This window comes from Macaca nemestrina, chromosome 12 (assembly GCF_043159975.1).
Source record: "Macaca nemestrina isolate mMacNem1 chromosome 12, mMacNem.hap1, whole genome shotgun sequence".
NCBI classification, from domain to species: Eukaryota; Metazoa; Chordata; class Mammalia; order Primates; family Cercopithecidae; genus Macaca; species Macaca nemestrina.
In genome coordinates, this window is record NC_092136.1 from 119,100,765 (window position 1) to 119,120,557 (window position 19,793).

The 19,793-nt window shown below is 39.1% G+C and overlaps 1 protein-coding gene across 5 annotated transcripts in view; it reads left to right on the forward strand.

Moving 5' to 3' along the window:
- The window catches only part of LOC105476372 (Cbl proto-oncogene), a 105,324-nt gene that overhangs the window by 49,741 nt on the left and 35,790 nt on the right, over positions 1-19,793 (forward strand). For all 5 annotated transcript variants that reach the window (XM_011732222.2, XM_071075680.1, XM_011732223.3 and 2 more), the window contains one exon: positions 17,822-17,968. In XM_011732222.2, the coding sequence (XP_011730524.1) occupies positions 17,822-17,968 (147 nt within the window). The remainder of the gene's footprint in view (positions 1-17,821; positions 17,969-19,793) is intronic.

A 19,793-nucleotide genomic window follows, 5' to 3' on the forward strand; every position in this document is an offset into this window, starting at 1 on the left:
GAATAATGCCTGGTTCACAGAAAACAGGACATGGTATTTGATTAAAGGAAAATTAGAGCCAAGCACCGTGGCATATGCCTGTAGTCCCAGCTCAGGAGGCTGAGGTGGAAGGATCACTTGAGCCCAGGAGTTCAAGTCCAGCCTGCTCAATATAGCCAGACCTCATCTCAAAAAAAATAAATAAAATAAAGTCATTGATGAAAAATTACGTAAAGGAGAAAGCGTTAATAAAAGACACCCAGGCTGGATGACGTGGCTCACACCTGTAATCCTAGCACAGTGGGAGGCCAAGGCAGGAGGATTGTCTGAGCCCAGGAGTTTGAGACCAGCCTGGGCAACATAGCAAGACCTCATCGCTGCAAATAATAAAAAAGGCTGGGCGCAGTGGCTCATGCCTGTAACCCCAGCACTTTAGGAGGCCAAGACAAGTGGATCACCTGAGGTCAGGAGTTCAAGACCTGCCTGGCCAACATGTTGAAACCACTCCCTTCCCGCCCCCATCTCTACTAAAAATACAAAATTAGCTGGGTGTGGTGGTGCATGCCTGTAATCTCACCTACTCAGGAGGCTGAGGCAGGAGAATTGCTTGAACCTGGGAGGTGGAGATTGTAGTGAACCAAGATCATACCATTGTACACCAGCCTGGGCAACAAGAGCTAAATTGTGTCTTAATAATAATTATCTGGTTGTGGTGGCACATACCTGTGGTCCAAGCTATTCTGGAGGCTGATTTGGGAAGATTGCTTGAGTGTGGGAGGTTGAGGCTGCAGTGAGCTGTGATCATGCCACTGGAGTCTAGTCTGGGCAACAGAGTGAGACCCCATCCAAAAACAAAAACAAAACCGGAAAAAATCGGCCAGTCTTGTTGGCTCACGTTTGTAAGTAATCCCAGCACTTTTGGAGACTGAGGCGAGAAGATCACTTGAGGCCAGGAGTTTGAGTCCAACCTAGTCAACAGAGTGAGACCTTGACTCAAAAAAAAAAAAAAGAAAAAAGGACATACACTGATTGATGAAAAATTATAGAAAAGAGAAAGTATTAATCAAAAGTCAGTTGGTCTTGGTGGCTCACACCTGTAATCCTAGCACTTTTGGAGATCGAGGCAAGAGGATCACTTGAGGCCAGGAGTTTGAGACTAGCCTGTGTAACAGAGCAAGACCTCATCTCTATAAAAAAGTCATGTTCACTGAATTATATACTTAAAAATGCTTAAAATAGTAAATTTGGTAAGTATATTTCACCACAATATTTAAAAAAGAAATGTCACAATTTAACGGCCATTGAAATTTTCTTTTATGTAAGTACAACCATGTATTGCTAACGACAGGGTGCATTCTGAGGAATGTATTGCTGCCTGATTTAGTTGTGTGAACGTCATAGAGTGTACTTACAGAAACCTAGATGATACAGCCTCCCACACACCTAGGCTATATGGTAGAGCTTATTGCTCATAGGCTACCAACCTGTACAGCATGTTACTGTAGTGAGTACTGCAGACAATTGTAACACAATGGTAAGTATATATCTTAACATGTAAACATAGAAAAGGTGCAGTAAAAATATGGTATTATAATATTACAGGACCACTGCTGTATATGTGGCTCATGTTGACCAAAACCTTGTCAGATGGTGAGCTTTTTGTTTGTTTTTTGTTTGGAGATGGAGTCTCATCCTGTCTCCCAGGCTGGAATGCAGTGGTGCGATCTTGGCTCACGGCAGCCTCAGCCTCCTGAGTAGCTGGGATTACAGGCGTGCACCAGCACGCCCAGCTAATTTTTGCATTTTTAGTAGATCGGGGTTTTGTCATGTTGGCCAGACTGGTCTCAAAATCCTGACTTCAGGTGATCCTCCTGCCTCAGCCTTACAAAGTGCTGGGATTACAGGCGTGAGCTACTGTGTCTGGCTGCGAGTATTTTTTGAGAACTTGTTCTCAGTAGATTCATGGTGAGCATCAGTGACATCATTTAGACTGGAACTCATGGGTAGAAGGAGGAGCAGGTGTACAGTTCTCCTATTCTCTTGGTGTCCTGTGGAGTGGCGTGCTTGGATTGGGGCATGGGTGGATGTACCATTAGACTGGGCTCCATGAAAGGATTCTACCTGCCCTCCCCTAACCTTCTTTATGGGATTGAGTGTGATAAGTGAGGTTAAGAATTGTGAGTCTGGGTACTGACTTTACAGGAGTTGCTGAGAACTAGTGCCCTGGTACCTAGAGACTGTGTGGGGCTTCGGGAAGGTGCTTTGGAGAAACTACTGGCCAGAGGGAGGGAGGAGTCAGGAGCCCCGGATCCTAATTAGCTCTTCGCTAAGCAATCCAGAAAGAACAAAAAGATCAGTTGGCCAAATTTGGTAATCCAGGTGAGATCATGATGGCTTGGACTAAGGTAACAACTCAACTAAGATGGAGATGAAAAGCTGTTGGCACTATGAGATGGTTATATGTTTTTTCCCTGTATCATGTTATTGCAGTGAATTGTTCTTAAATTTGCAAAGTTAAACCATCCTTGGATAAATTCTAGTCTGTAATATATAGATACTTAACAATTATATAAAAATACATGTTTTACTATTTCTCTGGATTCTAGTAATCATTTAGGACTTTTTCCATCTATATTGGTAAGTCAGGCTAGTACATACAAATTTTTTCATGATGTTTGTCTCATTATGGAAGTAATCAAAATGAGTTATTTCTCTTCCTGTATTTGTGAACAGTTTGTAGAAGATAAGAGTTTGCTTTTGCAGGGTACATTTAGCAAAATTCTATAATACAATCACAGCTTAATGTTTGTACTTATGAACACATGAATGTATGTATATGAATGATGGAGAAGGGATTTTGACACCTATTTAATGGTTACTGTTTTATTCAGGGTTTAAAATGGCCCATTTCCCCTTAATTTATACTTTAAAAATAATAATAATAGTAAGTAGAGACAGAGTTTTACTGTGTTGCCCAGGCTGGTCTTGAACTCCTGGGCTCAAGCAGTCCTCCTGCGTCGGCCTCCCAAAGTGCTGGGATTATAGGCATGAGCCACTGCACCTGGTGGATACGTGTAAAAATAATGCCTGCCATCTAGTAGGCACTCAGTATTTATGGATTGAATAAATTAATGAACGTTATTGAAATAGAATCCATTGCATTTTGTTGTCGCGGTACCATCTGTATGTTAAACTTCAATTCTACTTGATAGTATTTGTACATTCTTTTTTTGGACGGAGTCTCGCTCTGTCGCCTGGGCTGGAGTGCAGTGGCGTGATCTCGACTCACTGCAACCTCCACCTCCTGGGAGGCGATTCTCCTGCCTCAGCCTCCCGAGTAGCTGGGGTTACAGGAATCCACCACTACATCCAGCTAATTTTTGTTTTTTTCAGTAGAGATAGAGTTTCACCATGTTGGCCAGGCTGGTCTTGAACTTCTGACCTCAGATGATCCACCCGCCTCGGACTCCCGAAGTGCTGGGATTATAGGTGTGAGCTACCACGCCTGGCCATATTTGTACAGTTTGAAGATTTTTACTGATTCATCATGATAGATTTAAGTTGATGCCCTTTTTTTTAGATTTTTCTTTTTAAAAATTTTGGTTAACTTTAGGGATACAGGTAGGTTTTGGTTATATGAATGAATTGTATAGTGAAGTCTGAGATTTTTGGTGCACCCATCACCTGAATAGTGTACGTTGTACCCAGTATGTAGTTTGTTTTTGTTTTTTTTTAATCCCTCACTGCACTCCTACCTCCCCACTTCTGAGTCTCTATAAAGTCCATTAGACCAGTCTGTATGCCTTTATGTACCCAGAGCTTAGCTCCCACTTATCAGTGAGAACCTTTGGTATTTTGTTTTCCAGTCCTGAGTTACTTCACTTAGAATAATGGCCTCCAGTTCCATCCAGTCTCCAAGTTACTGCAAAAGACATTATTTCATTATTTTCTATGGCTGAGTAGTATTCCATGGTGTATATATTAATGTATCACATTTTCTTTATCCATTCATCAGTTGGCAGGCACTTAGGTTGGCTCCATATCTTGCAGTTGTGCATATTGTGCTATAATTAACATATACATGCAGGTCTTTTTCATATAATGACTTCTTTTCCTTTAGGTAGATACCCAGTGGTGGGATTGCTGGATTGAACTGGTAGACCTACATTTAGTTCTTTGAGAAATCTGCATACTGTTTTCCACAGAGGTTGTACTAGTGCTAATTTACTTCACCACCAGCAGTGTATAAGCATCCCCTGTTCAAATGAACAAATAACTAAATGAAACATTCCCTTTCACTGTGTACACGTCAGCATCTATTGTTCTTTTGATTTTTTAAATAATGGCCACTCTGGCTGGGGTAAGGTGGTATCTCATTGTGGTTTTAATTTGTATTTCCCTGATGATTAGTGACGTTGATCATTTTTTCATATGTTTGTGGCCATTTGTATATCTTGTTTAGAGGCATGTCTATTCATGTTATTTGCCCACTTCTTGATGGGATTATTTGTTGTTGTTTTCCTTGCTGATGTGGGCTTCTCGTAGATTCTGGGTATTAGTCCTTTGTCAGATGCATTTTTTGCTTGCACGTATTTTCTCCCATTCTGTGGGCCCCATTTATTTTTGTTTTTGTTGCATTTGCTTTTGGGGTTTTAGTTATAAATTCTTTGCCTATGTCAGTGTCCGGAAGAGTTTTTCCTAGGTTTTCTTCTAGAATTTTTGTGGTTTCAGGTCTTAGATTCAAGTCTTTAATACATCTTGAGCTGATTTTTCTATGTGGTGAAAGGGATTCATTTTCCTTCTTCTACATGTGAATATCCAGTTTTCCCAACACCATATATTAAATAGGGTGTGTCCTTTCCCTAATTCATGTTTTTGTATGCTTTCTCAAAGATCAGTTGGTTTTAAGTGTTTGGCTTTATTTCTGGGTTCTTTGTTCTGTTCCATTGGTATATTAGTCCATTCTTGAACTGCTATAAAGAAATACTTGTGGCCGGGTGCCGTGGCTCATGCCTGTAATCCCAGCACTTTTGGAGGCCAAGGCAAGCGAGTCACTTGAGGTCAAGAGTTCGAGACCACCCTGGCCAACATGATGAAACCCCGTCTCTACCAAAAATATAAAAAATTAGCCGGGTGTGGTTGTGCACACTTGTAATCCCAGCTACTCGGGAGGCTGAGGCAGGAGAATCACTTGAACCTGGGTGGCAGAGGTTTCAGTGAGCCGAGATTGTGCCATTGCACTCCAGCGTGGGCGACAGGTGAGACTACGTCTCAGAAAAACACAACAGAAAACAAAAAGACTTGAGACTGTAATTTATAAAGAAAGAGGTTTAGCTGGCTCATGGATCTACAGGCAGTACAGGAAGCATAGTGGCTTCTGCTTCTGGGGAGGCCTCAGGAAACTGACAGTCATGGCGGAAGGTGAAGGCAGAGCAGTCTCCTCATATGGCCCAAGCAGAAGGAAGAATGCGGGAGGAGGTGCTACAAACTTTCAAAGGACCAGATCTCCTGAGAACTCTATCACTGTATAGTACCAAGTGGGGATAGTGCTAAGAGAACTCTGCCCTCATGATCCATCACCTCCCACCAGGCCCCATTTCCAGCACTGGGGATTACATTTCAACGTGAGATTTAGGTGGGGACAGATGCAAACCATTCAGTTGGTCTATGAGTCTTTCTTTATACCTGTACCATACTGTTTTGGTTACTATAGCCTTAATAGTATAATTTGATGTTGGGTAATGTGGTGCCTTTAGATTTGTTACTTCTGTTTAGGATTGCTTTGGCTTTTCAGGCTCATTTTTGGTTCCATATGAATTTTAGGATTGTTGCTTTTAATTCTGTGAAAAATGATGTGGGTATTTTGTTAAGAATTGCATTGAATCTATAGATTGCTTTGGGCAGTATGATCATTTTCATAATACTGATTCTTCCAATCCCTGAGCACACGATGTGTTTCCATTTGTTTGTGTAGTCTGTGATTTCTTTCAGCAGCGTTTTGTCGTTCTCCTTGTAGAGATCTTTCATCTCCTTGGTTAAATATATTCCTTGGTTTTTATGTGTTGTTTTTCTCTCAGCTATTGTAAAAGGGATTGAGTTCTTGATTTGATTTTCAGGTTGGTCGTTGTTGATGTATAGCAGTGCTACTGACTTGTGTATGTTGATTTCATAAGCTGAGCCTTAACTGAATTCACTTATCAAATCTAGTTGTCTTTTGGAGGAGTCTTCGGAATTTTTTTAGGTATGCGATCATATTATTGGCAAAACAGAGATAGCTTGGCTTCCTCTTCCAGTTTGGATGCTCTTTCTTTCTCTTGCCCAATTATTGTGCCTGGGTAAGTTGGTAGCCTTATGTGGCTTTTTAAGTTTCTTGTATTCTGCTTAAGATGCATTTGTGATTTTTCTCCCATTTATTATTTATTCTTATGTTTTTCCCCATTTATTGAATATACCTCTGCTCCTTTGACAATACTGAAATTTTATTTGCTTGTATGTTAGAGCCACTATGCAGAAGTAAACAGTATTTATTAAATTTATGTGAATTTAGTGAACACAGTAAATACTATTTGCTTTTGCATAGTGGCTCTAATGTTCAAGTTCCATATAAATATAAATATTTCTGGTGGGAGAATTATGATAGATACCACTGAATGGGTGTTAGAATTCCCCAGAATTGAGAATTTTTGAAGTGCTAAGATACTAAATGTGTTTTATCAGGCCTATATAAAAGATACTGAGAAACAAAGATTGGGTCTCAAAGAGATGGCATTAGTTTCTGCCTTAGGTGAGAACAACTAAAAAATTGGCATCATTTTCTTATAAATATAGCTCATTTAGGACATGAATTGTATTTCCAAATACCTGTCATATGGATTTATTCTGCCTTTTATAGGAGAAACCTGTAATACTGTTCTTTTGTATCCTTCCGATTCTATCTCACTTACCTCCACACCCTTCTGAAAGGGGGAAACAATTTCAGCTTGATTATCTTGTGCAAGGGAACTAGCAAATGGACCGTTCCGTTCCCAGAGATGCCAAATCTGTTTTCCCAAGCTGCCTGCTAGTTATACTCATGTTAGTATCTTTCCCACACTCAAAATACCTGAACACTGAATGTATCCTCTTCAATAGCAAACCAACTTCCTCTTTCACGTCCCGTTATTGAGTTAGTACTGTATAATGTAGTGAGTAGTGATGATGAGTGTGGATTGATTGTTGGCTTAGCTTCTTTTTTTTTTTCTTTTTCTTTTTTTGAGACAGACTGTCACTCTGTCATTCAAGCTGGATTTAGTGGTATGATCTCAGGTCACCACCACCTCCACCTCCTGGGTTCAATCAGTTCTCCTGCCTCAGCCTCCCGAGTAGCTGGGACTATAGGCATGTGCCATCACGCCTGGCTAATTTTTGTATTTTTAGTAGATGTGGGGTTTTACTATGTTGACCAGGCTGGTTGGCTTAGCTTCTTTATGCCTAAATTTTCTCATCTGTAAAATGGGGATAATATTGGAATCTGAGGGGATTGTAAGTGAGAATTAATTAAATATCAAAATATGTAAAGTGCCTGATATTTAGTAAGCCCTTAAAAAATAGCTTTATATTATTACCAATATGTTATTGGTAATACCCTAGGTTTATCTCCTCTCTTACTCGATCATACTCTTGATTTTACTGCTGCAGTCTCTCTCAAATCTGTCTTTATTTTACTGCCCCTGTTACTTTTCTATCTCAGGCTCCCATTACTTTTCTACTGCACTACTATGCTGAGTGATCTCTCTGCTTTTATGATTTCCTCTCTAATTCACCTTGCATTTGATGTCATTTTCTGTCTTAAAATGATCAGATATCACTCCCCAGTCCCAAATCCTTAATGACTCCCCACTGCATTTGTATTTTCTTTCACATTGGCAGTTAAAGCTCTACTTTTTTTTCTTTTTTTTTTTAAATGGAGGCAAAGTCTCCAGGCTGGACACTGCAACCTCTGCTTCCCAGGTTCAAGCGATTCTGATGCCTCAGCTACCGGAGTAGCTGGGATTAGAGGTGTGCACCATCATGCCTTTTTGTATTTTTAGTAGAGATGAGATTTCACCATGTTGGCTAGGCTGGTGTCAAACTCCTGACCTCAGGTGAGCTGCCCGTCTCGGCCTCCCAAAGTGCTAGGATTACAGGCATGAGCCACCGCGCCTGGCCTCTAGATTCTTTTTCATGGAACATTTATTGAAGATTTCTCTAGTTTTTGTCCCTTTTAATAGTCTTATATTCAGACAGAGAACATTCCATGTTCTTTCTCAAGTTTTGCAAAGCTTAGTATTAACTACTGTGTTTATTTGTTCAGGGAAATGCTATGTTTAAATGGAAATTGATGTCTCAGTTACATACTCAGGAGTTAAATAATTAATGGTAACTAGATATAGACTTTCTATATATTTGATTAGATTCTACTAGTGCTCTCTATAATTTGTATCTATGTTTTTTATTTTTTAAGTTGATTGCGTCAGCCTTCTGAAAGGTGCTTGGTGGTGGTTGTCATTTGTTGAGGGACAGGGTATGAGAGGTTTTGAAGAGTTCAGCATTATCTTACTGATATGTTTCTATATATCTTTAAGGAACTGGTGTGGAGTAGTAGTAACCAGTACTGAGGGTTAATGTGCTTTCAATTGTGGGCAGTGCTCCAGTGCATGTAATTCTACTTATTAAAGTTGTCTTTCAGAGCTTGGGCTAAGTGAACTCAAAAGTTATTTTGAAATACAGAGAACTCTGATTAAACAGGACCATGAAGTAATGTAGCTAGTGAACACTTGCTAAATGTTCACAATGATTGTTTTGAACTATTTTTGTTTTTTCTGACCACACTGAAAACTAAAGATACTAGTGTAAAATATTTGTGATTTAATGAGAATGTATTACAGTCATTAAAAATATTATTGACTCTTGTATAAGTGATTTGTTTTAAATTATCTAAGAAAGGTGTGGAGAAGTAAATATTTTTCACTAATAGCTTCACCTGCAGAATCATGACATGCAAACACTAAGTGATCGAGTTGAACATTTTCAGTGATACCATGTAGATATTGTGACTTGATGTGCTGAGAAGGGCACTTCACTCTGTGTTATTCTTTCCATAAACTCGTAATTCCAGTCAAAATATCAGAAAAACAGACACACTGAGGGACATCCTTTAAAATACTTGACCAGCACTCAGAACTAATGTCCTGCAAAACAAGGAAAGACTAAGAAATTGTTCCAGACCAGAGGAAACTAAGGAGATAGGATGAGTAAATATAAAGTGGTATCCTTGCTTGGATCCTGGAATAGATAAAAACATTAGTGGAAAAAACTGGCGAAGCCTGGATATAGCCTGGCATTCAGTTAGTACTACCATACTGTTAGTTTCTTAGTTTTGAAGAATGCCCCGCAGTAATATAAGATGGTAACATTAGGGGAAACTGAAACTGGATTTGGGGTTTATGGGAACTCCCTGCATAGTCTTTTATAACTTCTCCATAGATGTAGAATTATTCTAAAATTAAAAGTTTGTCAAAAGTAGGTAATATTTTCCAGTTCAGTTCTACAAATGTGTTGAATGCCTGTTATGTGCCCAGTGTGACCAGGGTTGCAGGGGATAAAGTGTGTAAGAGATACTTCCCCTGCCTCTGCCCTTAAGGTGTTGTCTTCTAGATTGGGGAGTAAGACAATTAATATGAAGCAGAACATGATGGAACCTGTGAAAAGTATGAGCAAGTTGCTGTGGGGGGTTCAGAAGCTGAGGGTAGGTGTTAAATATAGACTGGAGAGTCCTCCCCAAGGAGGCAGCGTTTGAGAACTTTGAAGAATGGGCAGGATTTAGTAACCATAGTCATCAGAAAGGAAATGTGTCATAACCAAAGAGCCCTGGCTCTGGAATTTCATAGACCTACGCTGCCCCTTACTAGCTTTGTGACCTTGGGCAAATTATTTAATGTCACTAAGTCTTTGTTTCTCATTTGTAAGATAAGGTTGGTAATTCCTATTTCAAAGCATTATGAGAATTAAATGCACTTTATTTAGCTTAGTAAAGCATCTGATCCCTAGTAAACTCTTAATGTTAACTGCTGGAGATGGAGAGAAGCATGTATTGTTGATGTAGTACCATCACCACAGGCACAGAGCCTGGAGAGTGTAGAATGTTTGGTGGAACATTGGTGGTGTTTAGAAAGGTGAATTAGGACTACATTGTGAGTGCTTTGATATATCAGGTCAGCAGTTCAAACTTTTTAAGTGGTAATTGGGAATCATTAAAGATTTTCATATAGGGAGAGTAAGGAGATTGAGTCTGTTTTAGGATTAGTTTGATAGACACATGAGGGGAGTGTTGGAGGCTCTCATGTGGGTTGCTGCCTTCCCATTTACTTGGTGAGTTAGATGTGTCCCCTTTAGAATTCAGTGAAACAGTTAGGTTGAAATGCTCTGGATGATTACTGGTAATCTGTTACTGTGTAACTTGGGAATTTCAAAAGCAGGACCATGAGTTTGTAGTATCAAATACACTCAATATGTGTTTAGTAAAAAGGGCCATTGCTATTTTTAGATGTATTGGCTAAGAACTCCTTTTGTAGGTGATGGTTTTCTATCTTTCTTTTTTTTTTTTTTTTTTTTTTTTAACAGCTTAAGTCAATAAGAGTTAAACAGTACTTCATTGACTTCCTGTGAGGCTTTGTGGAAAGCAGTTCCGTTGTATCTATTTTTAAAGCTGATTACTGTGAGCAGAGGATGCTGCTATTGAGTTATAAATGTCATCTCAGTATGTTCTCACTCAGCATTCTTTAGATGACACTAGTGTTTGTATATAAGGTTTCTGGAGTTTATCTGATAGGAAAAGCAGCAGTTATCACTGAAATAGTACCAGTAAATGAAATACTTAAAAGCAGTGATCATGCCACCCTTCAGCAGTATAATTATCATCATCTATATGAGTCTTAAGCCTATACCATCACTGAATGGCAAAAATTGTAACCTTATTTTGGGACTGTTTTGCAACCCTGTAATGGTATTGTATAATGTTTTGCAGCTTTTTTGTTAATCGTTGTATTAAAAGTATTAAATCATCTTGGAATTTTCCTCTTGGGATTGATAGGATCATTTGATTTACAAATATTGTTAAAATACACTTATGTGTAAATTACTGGGAGTTTTCTTCAGTGTGTTTTTTGTTTTTAGAGACAGTCTCGCTGTGTTGCCCAGGCTGGTACGAAACTCTTGGCCTTCAGCCATCCTCCCATCTTGGCCTCCCAAAGAGCTGGGATTACAGGTGTGAGTCCCTACGCCTGACCTCCAGTCTTTTGTTATGATCTTTCTTTTCTTTTTCTTTTTCTTTTCTTTTCTTTTCTTTTCTTTTCTTTTCTTTTCTTTTCTTTTCTTTTCTTTTCTTTTCTTTTCTTTTCTTTTCTTTCTTTTTTGAGACAGGGTCTCTCTTAGTTTGCCTAGGCTGGAATGCAGCGGCATGATCTCTGCTGACTGTACCTCCACCTCCAGGGCTCAAGCTATCCTCCCACCTCAGCATCCTGAGTAGCTGAGACCACAGGCTCATGCCACCATGCCCGGCTGATTTTTGTATTTTTTGTAGAGACGGAGTTTCACCATGTTGTCCAGGCTGGTCTCGAACTTGTAAGCTCAAGTGATCTGCCCACCTTGGCCTCCCGTAAGTGCTGGGATTACAGGCGTGAGCCACCACGCCCAACCTATTAGGAAATTTTTCAGTCCTACAGAAGAGTTGAAAAAATTTTATAACCACCATACACCAATCTACAATTACTTAATTACTTTTCTTTGTTTATTATTATTATTATTATTTTTGAGACAGTCTTGCTCCATCATACAGGCTGGAATGCAGTGGTGCGATCTCTGCTCACTGCACCCTCCACTTGCCAGGTTCAAGCTATCATCCCACGCACCACCATACCTGGCTAATTTTTGTATTTTTTGTTTAGATTGAGGGGTCTCACTATATTGCACAGACTGGTCTCAAACTCCTGAATTCAAGCAATCTGCCGGCCTCAGCCCCTCAAAGAGCTAGGATTATAAGTGTGAGCTGCTGTGCCCAGCCTAAATTACTGTTTTTAAAATGAAAGTTTTGTTTCCTTCTCTTTTTAAATATCATATAAACTTTTTCGAGTCTTTAAACCATTTTTAAGAGACTATTTTGAAGTAGGTGGGATGATTTTTGATATTTCTGTGTTAGTTCTTCAGAACAATAATGTTGTTCAAGTAAAATAATTCTAATAATCTGAGATTTGGGAAATCTCTGTTTTAGAATAGATAATACTAGTTTAGCAGATTAAGTTAATTTTTCTGGCCCTGTATAGGGTTTTTACAGTTAACTGTTCATTTAAATTCCATAAGACATAAATTCTTTTAAATTATCTGCAGACAGAAAATACACGTTAAAAAGTTACTTCTGCTAAGGTATGAGGATCGCTTGAGCCCAGGAGTTGGAGACCAGCCTGGGCAATATAGTGAGACCCCCATCACACACAAAAAAATAGAAAAAGTGGCTGGGTGCGGTAGCTGACATCTGTAATCCCAGCACTTTGGAAAGCCAAGGCAGGTGGATCACCTGAGATCAGGAGTTTGAGACCAGCCTGACCAATATGGTGAAACCCTGTCTCTACTGAAAATACAAAAATTAGGGCAGGTGCAGTGGCTCACGCCTGTAATCCCAGCACTTTGGGAGGTTGAGGCGGGTGGATCATCTAAGGTCAGAAGTTTGAGACCAGCCTGACCAACATGGAGAAACTCCGTCTCTACTAAAAATACAAAATTAGCCGGGCATGGTGGTATGTGCCTGTAGTCCCAGCTACTGGGGAGGCTGAGACAGGAGAATTGCTTGAACCTGGAAGGCACAGGTTGCAGTGAGCCAAGAAGTGACACTGCACACCAGCTTGGGTGACAGAGTGAGACTTCGTCTCAAAAAAGAAAAAAGAAGAAAAATTAGTCAGGCATAGTGGCCTGTGGGTTCAGCTATTCAGGAGGCTGAGGCGAAAGGATTGCTTGAGTCTGGGAGGTTGAGGCTGCAGTTTACTTGTCTTAAATGTTAATACATGCATTTTTAATAGAAGGAATTAATTTATCTCCTCATACTGTGTTTGTTTTCCTATTTCCTCTTTCTCTTCAAAGTACCTTTTGAGCAAGAGTTACAAGATAACTTTTTCAGTATTCTATGTAGAAACAAAATAGTTTGAGAGATTTTTCTGTTTACCTCATCATTCATATAAAGGCCACTTTTCAACTCCTGTCTTGCTTAAGATGGTGATTGTGAGTCCTATGAAGTTGTATTTATAGTTTTACTTTTGAAGCTAAAACAATAGCTATAATTGCTCATTTAATTTTTAATATACTTGTGTATTGGTGATATGTAAATCTTACTTCTTTATTATGTGAAATTATACACAGGAAAATGCATAACATTGCTTTGGGCCTGAGGCACGAAGGTACATTGGCATTGAAGGTAGGCCCTGAGGTAGAGAGAAAAGAACTGATACCAATCTTGAATTTAAAAAAAAAAAAAAAAAAAAAAAAGATGCTTCATGCAGAATCAGCATTTGATTATGAGGAAGTTGTGAGAGGAAAAGAGAAGAGGAAGATGGAAGCTGTAGAGTAGAATTTGCAGTCAAGTAGATGTAGATGGTTAGAGCTGAAGGCATTAGAAGGTGAATGACTTCCTTCCCCAGCACTGTGTTACTGTGTTAAAGAAAAGCCTGTACTGCTTGCTGCTACTAGAACTGAAAAAAGAAAAGTTCTGTCTTCAGGGCATTTACAAAAAATTGAACAGTTGTGTTCCTTTGTGGATCTTTGGAGAATCGTTAGAACACATTGTATGAGTTGAGGTAACTGCTGACAGAATTTTTTAAAGTATTGCTTACCATGTGAACTCAAATGTCTATATCATGCCTCATTCTTTTTACATGTTAAGACAGATTCTGCTGATTGAATTCTGCCCCATATACTGTAGACACTGAACCATAAGCTTCATATTGATTACAAAATGCTCTGACTCATGGACTTTTGTAAATTCATTATTTCCTTTTAAGAAGTATGATGCTTAGAGTGGACATCTCTGGTGGTTTTAAGAAATGTGAGCAGGCTTTTTGAAGGGATGCATTCTTGAGTAGGAAAATGTCTTAAATTGATTTCCCGTAACTGTTGCAGTCAGCACTTTGAACTGCTCTTAGGTACCTGGTGCCATTACATCTTTGTGGTCAATAACTTTTTTTGTGTGTGGCTTACTTCACAAAATAAAAATGCTTTCTGTGTCTTGTTATTTTGGTATGCATATTTTATCTTTGATCCAACATAGTGCTAGGTACCTGGTAGATTTTTGGTAGAAAATTATTTTAAGAACCAAAGATGCCAGCATGGTCCAGTTTTTCCAAGACCCACTACCCACTCGATAAGGTCTCTAAGACTGCCCTCCCTGAACAGCAGCCCTGCATGGCTTCTCATACTCTGTGTTATTCCTCCTCACAGCAGTTTTCTCCTGCCATCTGATACACTCCCGTGGGAATGTACATGTCATAAAAGCAAGAATTTTATTTTGTTCATTGTCGTATTCACCCCAAGCCTGACACATAGTGGGCACTCAAAGGTTTTCTGAAGGTATATTGATCATTAGAAATTTCTGCCATTTGCCTGGCCCAGAGGGATATAAATACAAGTCAGAAATAGATTTAGCCATTGTGTACACAGATAGCTATAGTGCAAAATGGGTTCAGATGGTGTAAGAGAACTGCGGAGAAAATGCTGGGGTTGTTGAGTATTTTATTTTATTATGTCTAGCTTGCTCTTAAAGAAATGACATTTAAACTGGGTCTTATTTCAGACCAGAGAAACAGGCAGAGACCGAGAAACAAAGAAGAGTGGCAGGTGTAAGAAAAGGTGAAGTACTTGGTTTGGCTAGAACATACTAGTGAAGAACTCAGAAGTTAGTTAGAAAGGTTAGATCCAGGTCAATGGAAAGCCTTAAAATCCAAGCTGAGTTTGGATTTTATCCCACTGGCTGTGAAAATTGTTTATTTTTTCCCTTCGTCAAAAGGCAGTTAAATGTCATAAGGATTGTACATGCATAGGAAGAGACGCTGAAGACACAGAATTCTAAGACTGGAATTTTAATTTTAATTATTACCAAGGAGTTTACATTAGGCCAGTACCACGTAAATCGAAGGTAGGAATGGCCACAGATTGGCAACAAATTGACTAATTAGATATGGAGAACAAGGTAAATGAAAGAAGCTAGGAAGATTCTTCAGGTTTTGAACCTGTGGTAAGTAAGGTGGTGTTGTCATTAAATACAGAAGTAAAGAACACGAAGAAAGAGCAGATTTAAGAAAGATTAGTTTAATTCTGAACATGTTGCTTTGAGGTGCTAGCATTTGAGTGGAGGAAAAATGTGGTAGAGTAGATAGTTGGAAAAACTACCAAGGCCTAAGATTTGGGCATCGTTTGCTAAGTAGCTTTTAAAGCCCTAAGATTGCAAAGGAAGAGAAGAGAGTACACAGAGAAAGAACTGAAAATAGCAGAGAGCAAATTCTTGGGAAATACCACTTAAGATGATGGGGGAGAAAAGCCAAGAAACAACAGAAGGAAGTAGGAGAACCAAGAGAAGACAATACTGCAAAACCCAAGGAAAGATGTTCAGGAAGAAGTAAAATTCAAACCTGTTTGCTTCAGAAAGAGCTCTGGTATAACCTCAAAAGTGTGATACATATTTATTTTTTCTGTCATCTCATTCATTATCCCGCTGTACTGTTTAGCGTAGTTCTTCACACACAGTAGGTTCTCAGTAATCTAGTTGAAGGATTACTGCTTGACAGAATGTTAGGTAGATGTCGACGTCTGAGCCTCAAGCTGCTGATTGTGCAGTCTAGGGTCCTGCTGAACACTGGAAAGTAAATTCATTGGGATTAACTTGTGCTTTGCAGGGTTTCTTTCAAGTTACCTGTTTCATATTCCATTTGTGATATATTCTTGATCTTGTCTATTTTCTCTTTGATAAATGGTAGAAGTTCTATTAAACAATAATCAAAGGATCTCAAAGTGCTAGGGAAAAAAAACAGTTAATGGACTTTAAAGATTGGATAAGTGCTTTAAAAAAAAAAAAAAAAAAAAGACTGAGTCTCACTCTGTCGCCCAGGCTGGAGTGCAGTGGCGTGATCTTAACTCACTGCAACCTCTGCCTCAGCTTCTTGAGTAGCTGGGATTAGAGGTATGCACCACCACCATGCCCAGCTAATTTTTGTATTTTTAGTAGAAATGGCCAGGCTAGTCTCAAACTCCTGACCTCAGGTGATCCACCTGCCTCGACTTCCCAAAATTTTGGGATTGCAGGCGTGAACCACCGCACCTGGCCAAAAAAAGATTTCAATAGCATTTTTCGAACAAGTCATGGATATAGAGACTTGGATAATTTGGTGCTGCATTTTATCCACGAAAGACAAAGATAGCACTGATGGTGACCTTCCAGTATAGCATTAAGAAAAATCTATTCCTAGTAGAGGATTGTTAGGCAATCAGTAATTGATCACGATTTGACTTGAATTTTTATAGTACATTTGTATAACAAGAATAAACTTTTGAGTACATAAATACAAATTATTGGGACAAGGAAAAATAGACACATGTATTCAGTAGCTTGTTTAGTGTAATAGTATCTATATCATGTGTATCCTGTTTTTTGTTTGTTTGTTTGTTTGTTTGTTTTTTTGAGATGGAGTCTTGCTCTGTCACCCAGGCTGGAGGGCAGTGACACAATGTCAGCTCACTGCAACCTCTACCTCCCAGGTTCAAGGGATTCTCCTGCCTCAGCCCTCCCAAGTAGCTGAGGTTATAGGCACACACCACCATGCCCAGCTAATTTTTGTATTTTTTAGTAGAGACAGGGTTTCACCATGTTTGCCAGGCTGGTCTTGAACTCCTGACTGCAAGTGATCCGCCTGCCTCAGCCTCCTGTAGTGCTGGGATTACAGGCGTGAGGCACCACTCCTGGCCTGTGTGACATCTTTATAATCATATCCATTAAACAGGTTGTGAGAACAGAATTAACTAATTGTTAACAGTAGCATATGCATTACGTAGAAATTTTTGTGTGGTTTGGATGTTAGCATCTCATTTTTGGTAAAGGAAGAGGAGTTTGGGTAAAATTTATCTCTTTAAGGTCTGATTTAGTGAAAGGAGACATTTATTAGGTCTGGATACTTTAAAAGTTCTTTTTATTAAGACTATCTTTTATTTAGATATGTTATATGATGATAAATATACTTGATAAATACACCTGCAAAGCAGGAAATAATACATTGGTTTCCTATCATTTTTTTCTTTTGTGATAGAGTGATTATTATTTGTTGAATTCTCTTACCTGTCATCCTTAAAAAGTGAATTTGTCCATGTTCGTGCTTAGCTATTAAGCTTTATTAATTCAAGATTAGAGCTTTAAAATATATGACTAAATTTTTTCTCTTGTTTACTTCGTATCTGTTTGAATGGAGGAGATAAAAGTGGAGACAGTGAATGCAACAGTATTTCTTCCATTGTATTTGTATCTTTCGTATGATCTTAGAACAAAAAGTTTCTAAAACCCTTCTTTAAACAAAGACAACAATATCACTGAATATGTAAAAATATTCTCAACGGCGCATTTCTTTTCTCTACTTTTTTATATCCTTGAATAATACTGGCCAGAAAGAATATTTGAAGAGGTTCTTTCTAAATGTATTTTGATATTCATGTTAATTATACATCTTGTATGGTGAATTTGGTGCATTTAAAATAAAAATAATTTTTTGTGTTTAATTATTGCACTTCTGATCATTTGTAGGCGAAACCTAACCAAGCTGTCCCTCATCTTCAGCCACATGCTGGCAGAGCTAAAAGGAATCTTTCCAAGTGGACTCTTTCAAGGAGACACATTTCGGATTACTAAAGCAGATGCTGCAGAATTTTGGAGAAAAGCTTTTGGGGAAAAGTAAGTCTCAATAATGAATTTGAACTATGAATAAAGCTTATGAGTTTTTTCTTTACTTTTTTACTATTGAAATATTTAACATTCAGGAACTCTGAGAAACTATATGTGTACGTATTTCCTAGCTGTGGTTAAATATTTGGTTAAGTTTTTGGTTAAATATTTGGTTAAGTTTTGCCCTGTTCATTTTTTTTTTTAAGAAATAGTTTTGCAGATTAAGCTCTTTGAATGCTCTTCCCTTTATCTCCACAGCCATTGTGCACTTTTTTTTTTTTTTGGATATGGAATCTTGCTCTGTCACCCAGGCTGGAGTGCAGTGGTGCGATCTCCGCTCACTGCAAACTCTGCCTCCTGGGTTCACGCCATTCTCCTGCTTCAGCCTCCCAAGTAGCTGGGACTACAGGCGCCCGCCATGCCCAGCTAATTTTTTGCATTTTTAGTAGAGAGTTTCACCGTGTTAGCCAGGATGGTCTTGATCTTCTGACCTCGTGATCCGCCCACCTTGGCCTCCCAAAGTGCTGGGATTATAGGCGTGAGCCACCGCACCCAGCCCCGTTCTGCCCTTAATGGACATATATATTTCACATTATTTGCTATCAGCAGTGAACAATATCTAAGTTGTCTTCATATGCAAGAAATTGTCTTTATTTACATACATAGGAGTGGAATTACTAAGTCTTGGGGTTTTACTTCTTTTGCTTTGCTAAGTATTGTCTAATTTCTTTCCAAAATGGTTGTACCAGTTCATATTTTATAGTAGCCCCATAATTTAGCTAACGCTGGTGATGTGAATTAGTGTAATATTTTGCTTTATATTCCTTGATGAGAAGGGAGATTGAGCTTCTTCTTACCTTTATGACCAGCCGAGATTCTTATTCTGACTTGCCTGTTCCTATTTCTGATTTGCCCATTTTCTTATTGAGTGGTTTATCTTTTTCTTATTATAGGTTACTAGTTCTTTGTTAATTACTTACATTACAAATATCTTCTCCTAGGCTGTGGCTTACCTTTTCCATTTTGCTGTATTGTCTATATGTATTTTGTAGGTTGATTTATGAGTCAAGCTTGTTTTTAAGTATAAATATAAATATTCTGGTTTTTGTTGTGCTATTTTTTTTTCTTTTTTGAGACAGGATGTCACTCTGTTGCCCAGTCTGGTGTGCAGTGGTACAATCAATCATAGCTCATTGCAACCTTGAACTCTTGGACTCAAGCAGTTCTCCCAAGTAGCTGGGACTACATGTGTGTGCTGCCAGTCCCAGCTAATTTGCAGAGACAGGATTTTGCTGTGTTATCTAGGCTGGTCTTGAGCTTCTGGCCTCAAATAATCCTTCCCCCTGGCCTCTCAAAGTACTAGGATTACAAGCATGAGCCACGGTGCTAGGCCCAAGTTTCTCTTTAAAGGCTTTTATTTTTGGCCAGGCACAGTGGCTCACTCCTGTAGTCCCAGCATTTTAGGAGGCCAAGACAGGAGGATTGCTTGAGGCCAGAAGTTTGAGACTACCACCCTGGATGACATTACAAGACCCCGTCTTTATTTGTAGATTATTTTTTCTTTTTCTTTTCTTTTTTTTGCAACATGATTTCACTCTGTTGCCCAGGCTGTAGTGCAGTGGCCTGATCTTGCCTCACTTGCAACCTCCGCCTCCAAAGTTCAAGAGATTTTCCCACCTCAGCCTCCAGAGTAGCTGGAACTAATTAATTAGTCCGGCTAATTTTGTTTGTTTGTTTTTGTGGAGACAAGGTTTCACCGTATTGCCCAAGCTGGGCTCAAGCAATCTGCCCACGCTGGCCTCCCAAAGTGCTGGGCCTCCTGAAGGCATGTGCC